Source organism: Vollenhovia emeryi, unplaced genomic scaffold (genome assembly GCF_000949405.1).
Source record: "Vollenhovia emeryi isolate VEMERY1.0 unplaced genomic scaffold, V.emery_V1.0 DF939124.1, whole genome shotgun sequence".
Taxonomy (NCBI): Eukaryota; Metazoa; Arthropoda; class Insecta; order Hymenoptera; family Formicidae; genus Vollenhovia; species Vollenhovia emeryi.
The window spans coordinates 2,390,942-2,400,889 of NW_011967242.1; the positions used below are offsets into that span (position 1 = coordinate 2,390,942).

General features: G+C 39.9%; 1 protein-coding gene across 1 annotated transcript; it reads left to right on the forward strand.

Moving 5' to 3' along the window:
* Positions 1 to 202: 202 nt before the first annotated feature.
* LOC105569431 lies at positions 203 to 7,940 on the forward strand. Its single transcript, XM_012025897.1, has 5 exons — positions 203 to 524; positions 6,453 to 6,633; positions 6,767 to 6,924; positions 7,013 to 7,132; positions 7,236 to 7,940. The coding sequence occupies exons 1-5, from the start codon at positions 505 to 507 to the stop codon at positions 7,399 to 7,401; spliced, it is 645 nt and encodes a 214-aa protein (XP_011881287.1). The 5' UTR covers positions 203 to 504; the 3' UTR covers positions 7,402 to 7,940.
* Positions 7,941 to 9,948: the final 2,008 nt, after the last annotated feature.

Consider the following 9,948-nt stretch of genomic DNA (forward strand, 5'->3'; position numbering starts at 1 on the left):
TTTATAGCATCGTGAAATACACTAATATTCGTCCTCTAAGCATATCGATAGATGGTGAGCTTACAGGGTAACACGTTAAGGCAAGTAAAGTAACCTATCATTCGAGACTTGTTGGCTTTGCGCGAAAGCCAGCGTAAAAGCTCGGGTTATTCGCGACATTGCACACGTATTGTGTGCGACGTAAGGGGGTGAGTGTATCAGATATATCGGGGTACCGCTATCGCGTACAGCTTTAGCACGGGTGGTTGCTGGCAGAGTGAGAGTGCCATATATATAGAGAGAAGGGGAAACTCGACTCGGCACTCCAAAGTACACAGCCTCCGCGATTGCAGTGGTGTGCTCTTTCGGTTTCCTGCCAGCAGGTTGTCGCCTGATATCCATTCCCTCGCGGGCCTCGCGCCAGTGGTAACAGTCGGCCACAGACCGGTGGTTTCCGCACGTTCGCAAACCTCAGAAAGGGCATCCGCAGAGGACCAACAGAATTCGCCCTAGGCCGCCGACACCATGAAACTTACGCTGTTCACGTGAGTACGCCGTCGACGGCTCACGATCCCGAGAATAATCCATCGGTTCGATGCAAAAATGAAATGCATAATTTATAAGAGACCCGTCGACTTGGCAATTCAAAAGAAATCTTTACGAATTGTGGATCTATTCATTCTCGCATTGACCTCCTCGATTTCTTCCCCCGAAGTTTTCAACTACTTTCGCGATAACGAAATCGCAATCGCGCCTCACTTTGGCAGTGGTTGCATGCTTATGCAACCGCCTTCTCTATTTTCCTCATCGAACGTGTTTTCGTTTTGCTAAATGAAGTCAGGCGGCAAATTCTCTTGATAATCTTGGGTATGCGCGTTTGAAAATGATTAAGAAATTAAAAAGAAACGGACCCACTTGTAGTCGAGAAGTGAGATGCATTTACGTGTATCACATTGTTCAGTAATAATAAACGATTGGGGTAAGAGTTAATGACGCTTAACAATTTAATCGCCCGCTTCGCGCGATCGTAGATTATTCGTAAATCACTTTGAGACAACCTGAATTATTTCAAGGCCGGTCATACATTCGTGACTGAAAGGTATACGTATACGGTTCAAGCTTAATATCTGTCATCCTGTTACCTGTAATCAAAATTGCCAACGCCTGAGGAAATTGCGGCTGCTAAGCGTCGATAACTTTCGATCTCGGACGTGGATCGGTTTATGGGGCTTAATAGCCAATATATCCTGGACCGTGTTTCCACACGATTTGAGAATAATGCATACCGGTTGCCGACCATAAAACACGTGCCCTGACTCCGCGAGAAGTTATTCAATCACCGCGTTTTATAAACCGTCGCCTATTGATTACTTCACACTACGCTCCCGTTCGACGACATTTCGATCGGATTCATACTCGGTGCGCGAACGCGGCTGCGAGCCGAGTATTAATAACGGGATGCAGAGAGGCACGTTATGCAAACCAACTACTGCAGTAGCTGCTCCGGGTCCTTTCCTGGTTCTGACCAGGAAATTGATTAGAAAAGTCGTAACGAGAGTGAGAGCGCATAACGGCGATTATCATTGTAATTGATTGATAAATACATATCTGTTTAATTAAGAAAAAATTCGTGTAAATATTCGGGTGCCACCGTTGCTTCTTCTTCACGTTATACTAATGAGCAATGCGTGGTAATGTTCGTTTCTGCATTACAAACCGGCATAAAAGAAAGCAGAAAGAAACTTATATTGCTTATATTTTAATATCTCTTCTGAAGTGATTTTCTCAAGCTCGTAATAAAAATGCATCAGATGTAGCGTATAAATTCATATTACAGTCAAAGGAATGAGAAGATTCGAATGAAAAATATCAAGACGAACCAAGAGATATACAGAAAACGAAGCGAAGGAAGAGAAAAGAGAGAAGAAAGTAAAAGTTTAATTTCAAAAAAGAGAAACAGAAGACATGCAAAGAGATAAAATAAATTATAATATTGTATTTTAGTTTGCACCAAACGTACATTATTCGATTAAGTTGTGTTTTAAGTAAAATTATCATTTCAATTTTTCTTAAAAAGGACTTAAAACATTCCTCGTATAGAAAAAAACGTGTTCGTTGAAGCCAACGATAACTGCTTTGATTAAAATTGCATTGAAACTTGTATTGCAGAGATTTACGATTCCATTTTCAACTAGCGTGACAAAGGTAATAAATCTTTTCCGAACGCAGAAGAAAAGATGCATGAAAAGGAAGGCGAGAATGCTAAGAGATGCTAAAATATTAGAAAGACACAATGGCGAGAGGAAGATGACAAGTATAAAGGCGACATAGATTTCTTATGCAGGATAAAAGCCCACGCGCAAACGCTAACGACATTTTGCAGGCGGATTACAATGCGAATGTAATCGCTTCCTTCCAAGGCGAAGTTCTAGCAAGTTCAGTGATCCCGCGTCGACGTGGTCGGACGGACGATGAATTACTTCACTCGCGAGGTATAAATCAAGATTTGCGTACGTCAAGCGGTATTATGCTAACGCGAAAATATATTCCACATTCGGACAGTTTCGCAGTCCCGCACACAACGAGGATTATGCTCATTAATTACGCCGAGTGGCTATTCTCGTTCACCGGTGAACCGGTTCGCTAATAAAAAGAAAAAGTAGATCGCAGATTCCACAGGTGGGTAAATCAATTGCACGAACGTGACTTCTTTTGCGTTTCATTTTAACTTTCCACTAAGACTGTAGTAATTATTATCACTTTGTATCCTCAATGCCTTTTTTTTCTACTGTAAAAACCCCGAATTTCTTTTACCACGAGAACATCTATGCCGAAATAGTTCCCGGCTGGTAATAGTCAGAGTGACAATAGTTACAATTCTTACTTTATTAAAATAAAATATGAGAAAAGATAGTAAAGATACGCGGACGCGATTTTAAGAAGTTAAAAAATTACGACGATTTTAATGAGAATCAACCAGCGCGTGTCAACCAACGTCACCGCATTACCATTTATATTATGACATAAAGTAGATTTAAACATGTTATGAATACAACTCTACATCTTGTTAATAATCGTGAATCGACAAGTTAATGGTTGCAACTTCCCTGCTGATTTAAATTAGATGCTTTCTACTACTCAGCAATTCGTCAAAGTTTTATCTGAAATATTTCCATATATCAGATTAAAACAAAACCCGAGATTAATAATAAATAATTATAAAATGAAATTTCTAACTGCTATATATGTATTAAAAAGTAGCAAGTTGTATCTTTTCCAAAAAAAATAATGCGAGATTTTAAAAGAAGATTATAATCTGCTTGTGAAATTATGGAATTATTAAGAGCAAAAGTACAATGAAAACGTAACACCGAAGAGAACAATAAAATTAAAACTATTCTTTAACGTGCTGTTTACGCTTTAATTAAAATGTACGGATTGCATTACTTTAATCCCGTTAAACGTAGACGACAAATGTCCTTGCTAACGGTAAAAGCGCGATACCGCGTGATGAATAATGAGTAACAGCGTTCCGTTTCGAAGAACTTAGGAGTCGGATTTTTATCCTCGACACAGCGAGAATATTCATCTAGAATATTAATGAGGTGCCAGCTAATGAATCCACAATATTCATCGGAGACATTAATTGTCGCGGCACAATTGGATAAATGACGCGTGTTATTTTCAATTAACTTTGCATACAGAGAACAAGCTGCGTGTCTTTTCAACAAGGAGCTTGATCATTACTCGCGAATAAAGGACTTCTGTGCAACGAGGTAACAGCGATTATAGCCAGAAGCGTGAAAAAACTTGCGCCGAGGAACTGTTAGAGTGCAACCTTTGGAAGAGAATGAGAAGCTCGAAACTGTGAAAGTGAAAAAGGACACTTGACTCGAGACGGTGAAAATGCAAATATTAACTGCGCGATTCAGCCGCTTGTCTTCGGATAAAAAAATATCACTATCCGGGCGAATTGTACTTCAGAGAATTAATACATATTATTATCACTGATAAAAATGTCACAGATAAACTGTGTTATATTAAGCTCAAACACATTTTATCTCATATGTTCCCCAGCGTTCGACTCATTATTTATACTGGATCCACATTAAAATTCGCGAATGTACACAGTGTAGTCACAACAGTATTAAAACCACCTTGAATTTGGTCGACAACGTTCGTCGTTGAGAGAAATGTAATACAAGGTAATCTTGAGAAATCCCTGCAAAATTATCCTATCCAGACGACGCTACTTGATCAGTAGATGCATCTGGGAATCTGCTTACGAATTCTGCATGAGCCACTGACCAAGTTTGGACATGTGGTAACATATCCTAAAATGTCTGTTGGGAATTGAGGACGCGAATACAACGGAACTGTAAATGTCGACGATCTGCGCGGAATTATTTATGTTATATTTAAAGTGCGCAAAAGTAGGAAATTTTCTTACAAATTTCACAAAACTATCACACGAGATTTTCTTTAAGGTGAGCATAACAAGTCTCCTTACAATTGTTTTAATATGGACAAAATGAAAATTAATTCGCAACTTTTCTACAAGTATCTTGTAAAGAGTTCAAGTACGTCTTCACTTAATCATTACGTCCCACGTGCCAATCTATCTGTGTAAGTATGACTGTAATTAATGAATGGCGAGATAAATGGATAAATTAATTTCAAACGCAAGTCAACTCTGCTGATCGATAATTACCGCCTCGCACTCAACTGAAGAAATAAAATAATGATCGCAGTCGAAAGGATTTAACTTGGACAGTTTTCAATCTGAATTCATATACAAGCAGCAGAATTATCCCCTGATATATTGCAGGCTGCTGAAGCTTAAGAATTACTATTAAAAAAATATTTAAAAAATATTGATTTAAAGACATGACATTGTTCGAACAAGAACAATGGCATTGTCATCCGATTATCTCGAAATCTCAAAGATGTCGCCATTCTCGTTTCAATTCGCGTTTCGAATCCGTGCTTTCGCAACCGCCCAGGCGTGCGTATTCCCACGGCGATCTATCGATCGAGATCACCAGACTCGTCGTCTCCTGCGGATCCCTCGAAATTTCTCCCCCTTTCTTTACCCAGGGCCCCGAGTTCGGCTGGTTTTCTTGACATTTGTGAGCCGCCTCACGTATGAATGTCCCGTCGTAACGACGCGGCCAATCCCGAGCGCCACGGCGCGCGAGTTGCACGAGAACCGTGCAGAGAAAGTGAGTCCCGTGTACGTGAATGTCACAGGTCAACATCCACCTGGTGTACGCGGATCTACTACGAGCGAACGCGAACGCGAACGCGACATGCGAACGAGCGGGCAGCGCGCCGCGCCGAGCCGAGCGTACGTAATAATCGTTGCAGCTCACGTTGCGAGTAGGATCTTTCGTCCTCGGGTTCCTTTTTCGATCCTGGCGAAAGTTGCGACCGGACAACCGTCCTGCGTACGTCCTGCGCAAAACTCGCGTGTGCAAATTCACTTCGACCCATTTCCGTTTCAATCAAGAAACTCGACTGACTGCTCGCAAAAATAAAAATTCTACATTCGTGAGGCAGACGATTTTTTAACTGACGCCGTTTGAAATTCTACTTCTGCGGGAAGTCTTGGAAAAATTAGACACAAAACTCAAAGAGAATTAGTTTAGAATAAGTTTAGGTATAGGTCTGTAAGAAAATTGTAACCCTAAGGGGAACAATGAGGCTAATTCTATCCTCAAAGAGAATTAAATGACGTAGAGGAAAAATTTTAGATTGAAATGTGCAGGCTGAATGTTGGGTAATCGTACCGTCTAATAAAGAGATTTTAAATGAAGATCTTTAAAATAATAAAGTTGAGTTATATAAGAAGCGAATCTCGCAATATACGAAATGGCTGCTGCATTAAGTTCCTTAAAATAACAACCGTATAATCTCGCTACTAAGTTCTCTAGGCAATACTCCGCCTTGCGTATTCCGCTGTCTTCTGAGTGCAGCCTGTCAATTTAACCGCAGTAAACGCCGTAAACTCGTTTCGCGGCGGTGTGTTACGCTACTACTTAAATAACACTTTTTCCAGCATAAATAGCGACAGCGTAGGTTGTCACGGTTTTCACACCATCGTTCGATGGCTCGACACTTTTTTCTCGGCATGAAAAATCGTTTTCCATAAGAACGTATTCGTACGTACTCGTGTATTGCAATCTACGACTGTCGCGCATCTGACAATGCACGATATTTCTGCATAATATCGCATTAAACGTTTTCATATATTCTTTAAAGAGATACGAGTATCTGTTTTAACGTGGTTACGCTACAACGGAATATTAAAAGAATTGTATAATCTCGTACGTGTTTCTTTTAGTAAGTAAAATCCGTAGAAGAGACGGGGAACAATAGAATAATTATATAATATTCTCTCCAAGATGAAGTAAATCGGTGAGAGATGCCAGTATAATAAGAAATTATAATTTGGGTAAACGCGTTCTGTGCAGAATACTGGCCCTCTGTATAATAGCCGTCTGCAAATCAGCTGAAGAGGAGTATGATTACGAGGAGGAGGCAGAAGCGCCGGTGACGCCGGCGCCGACAAAGCCGGCAGGTGGTCGACTGGGAGGTCTTCTATCTTCGAGAGGACGTGTCAATGTAGCAAATGTAGGAAAAAAGAAAGCACCGGTGGGTCCAACATCTTTTGCATTAACGCGTTGTATATGTGTACACGAAGTGAATCGCGAAAATGAAATTGAAATTCTATATCTTAATCGTATACGAAAATATCTCTATCTCTCTGCTTCTTTTCCCTCTCTAGACACAAGCAACGACGTCGAAACCGGTCGAGCAAGCGCCCGAAGAGGATGAGGTGGAGGGCGAAGACGCGCTTGACGAAAATCAGGAACACGACGCGCCTACGACGACGACCGAATCCGCCAAGAAACTTCGAAATAACGGTGGCGTCAGGCCCTTCAGGTAAACCACTGAAATACGGCGAAATGTTCCGTAGATACTTTTTACATTCAAATATTTTATAATAAATGCGCGCCTAATGTAATTTCAGATCAAACGAGGATCTTTTGGCGGCCTTGAAGAGACGAAGAGCTCAGACTGGACCCAGTAGTCATTCACGTGAAACTGCCACCACGCAATCTGCGGTGGAACATACCACAGCCAAGTCGAAGTAAAGCAAGATTTTGAAAGAAAATTTGCTTTAATTCCATTTTAGAGAATAGCAATATTTTATAAAAAGAATTGTTTCAAACTAATGGCGTGATATGTTTCAGAGCGAGCACAAGCAGTCGCAAGGCTAGCGCAGGGAACGAGGCAAGAACATCAGGACGCGGCAGGTTCGGAGGAAGAGGAAAGACTGTTCAGGAGGAGGTCGAGGAGACCCAGCGAGAGGAGGTCCAAGTAAAGCCGAAAGCCAACTCCTACCGCAGACGCAGTTAGAGCGATCGCCAATTCGTGACGAGAGTTGCCTGAGCATGTTGATATCTTAGAACGCGCATCATTCCAATTCGACCACCGACCAGCGTCCGAAAATCCTCATCTTTCGCACACATTGTACAATTTTATAAAACAACCTTACTTGCCGAACTCTCACGAATGCCGTAGATTCGGTGCGTAGTCTCGATTTCCGTGTACGCGGACTTTCGAGTCGCACAATTAACACTAAAGAATCGTAATACATTTTGGGCACGAGTCATATGGAGGCATCACGTCTTTTTTTCTCGAAGAACGACAACTTCGTTTATGTCTTGCCGCGCGATATTAAACCTATGACCGATCAACAGAAAGCTGGGAAGCGTATCGATTATTACGACGGGTGTTAATCGAGAGATCTTCCCCTTAGCCGTACTAAGCTTCGATCGACGCGTGCACATTGGGGATGATGAAAAAGTGATGTGTACATAGCAAAACACTGTCATCCGTCAAGCACCTAAATCGCCTATTGTATAAATGTAAATTAATATGACAATAAAGTTTCTCTGGACAGCGACTCTATTCCATGTAGTCTTTCAATTGTTTTCACAACGTAAATCTTATTAAAACGATACTTTATCATCAACATAGCAATTATGTTACTGAGATCAGCTTCTGTCAAATTTACTTTTTCATATGCAAATCTTTTTATAACGTCGAAGCAAATTTTAAGTGTGATAATTAAATTCAGAATGCAAGGAAAAAATTATACGATAAAAATACAAAGGTAATTTTCAATTATAATTCAACTCTAAAGAATGTTTCTTATTTTGTTTGCAATTGCACGTTAAGATATTTATCTAGATTTATAAAAGTTAATCAGTGTTAATTACTTTTATATATGCAAATCTTTTTCTACCGTTAAAGAAAGTTTTAACTGTGATAATTAAATTCAGAATGCAAGGAAAAAAATGATACGATAAAAATATAAAAGTACTTTTCAATTACAATTTAAATTTCCAGTGAAATATTTATTAGTTGTCAATTTTTTTAATAGAATTTGACGATTAAAATTTATTTGCAGGTGAAAAAGTACAATTACTTTTAATTTAAGCAAATTACCTATCAATCATCTCTTACGTAGCTTTTCAATTAGATGTACTTGTCAAACTTGTCTCATTATGAGATATACTTTAATCATCTCACGAAAAAGAAAACAATAACTCATTGTGCTTCAGAACAAAGATGAGATGTAATTGGAGAGAAATAAACATTGTTTTTCGTCACCAGTCAAGTATAAAATCTTAATTGTGCATTACAAAAATTGCGAAACAACTTTCTGTTTGTGCACGTATGAAATTTCATTCTTACCGGATGAGAGTAAAACAACATTTCTCTTTTTACTCTCGAGATATTTATACTACATGCACACACATACAGCGTGTAATTAAAATAATTAAATACTTGTATATTTAACCTATATACTAAAAAACATTCTTTTTAATTATTCGGTTTATTCCACACTACATGTTTGCAATTATTCACAACTATTAGACAGCAAAACCAAGAAAGAAGTCGTAATTACGTAAATTTATTACTGTTTCATACGCTTTTTCATTATTTTATCTTTCTGGAATTGAGAAAATAGACTTAAACGCGTGATTTCTAGTTTGAGATTTAGATTTAGATTTTGAAAAAACAAACGTATTCAATTCGTGACTCATCCGATCGACGCTCAACGCCTAACGTTCTCCATTATTGTCCCGGCACAGTTCGCAAATGCTCGAGTCGTGTAAAAATAATGCACACGCATCCTCGCGGAATGTGCACACGGGAGAAAACGTCCTACGAACTTCGGAATGTTGGAGGCGTTTGGGGCGTGCACTCCCGCATTCTTATATGATGTGCGAGTGTGGCACGAGAAGTGCCGCATTACCACTCCCGAAACTCCGAAAGTTTGGTGCGACCGACCCACTTTATTGCCAATAAATAATCCAATCACGACCTCTTCACAACGCTCGTTTAATGCCTTTCACCCCCATCGAAATGTCTCTTGCACGCCCAAACTCGCGATATGCAGAAATGTCTCGAGCGATACGGATCGAAACGCCAAGCTTTAAAGTGCTTAAACAAGTCAGCTGTCGTTAAAACTACCGAGGAATAATATTAAATCATAAATCGAACATAGCTTACGACAGTAATGACAACGCAAACAACATATTATCCATAAATAACAAACGTTTAGAGTGAGATACCAGCGATCATTCATCATCGTTCAGTAATTGCACATCTTAACACACATCGACTCTTACAACACATTGACAATAACGAGTTTTGGGCACAAAGGATTTGAATGCTGGAAACGATCGGCTACGATCGGCAGGTTGCGATACAAATCTACGACTGGGCCAAGACTAATCGAAACGTCGGCGTTTACATGACCTAAAGTGCCTGTAATTCGCTCGTGAGCACGAGAGCGCTGAACTTTAAAGTTCATCGTGAACTCAATTTCATCGGGCGGGGTTTATAGAGATTTGTGGTTTCGGCTGTCCCGTCCAGCCTTGAGTCGATTGC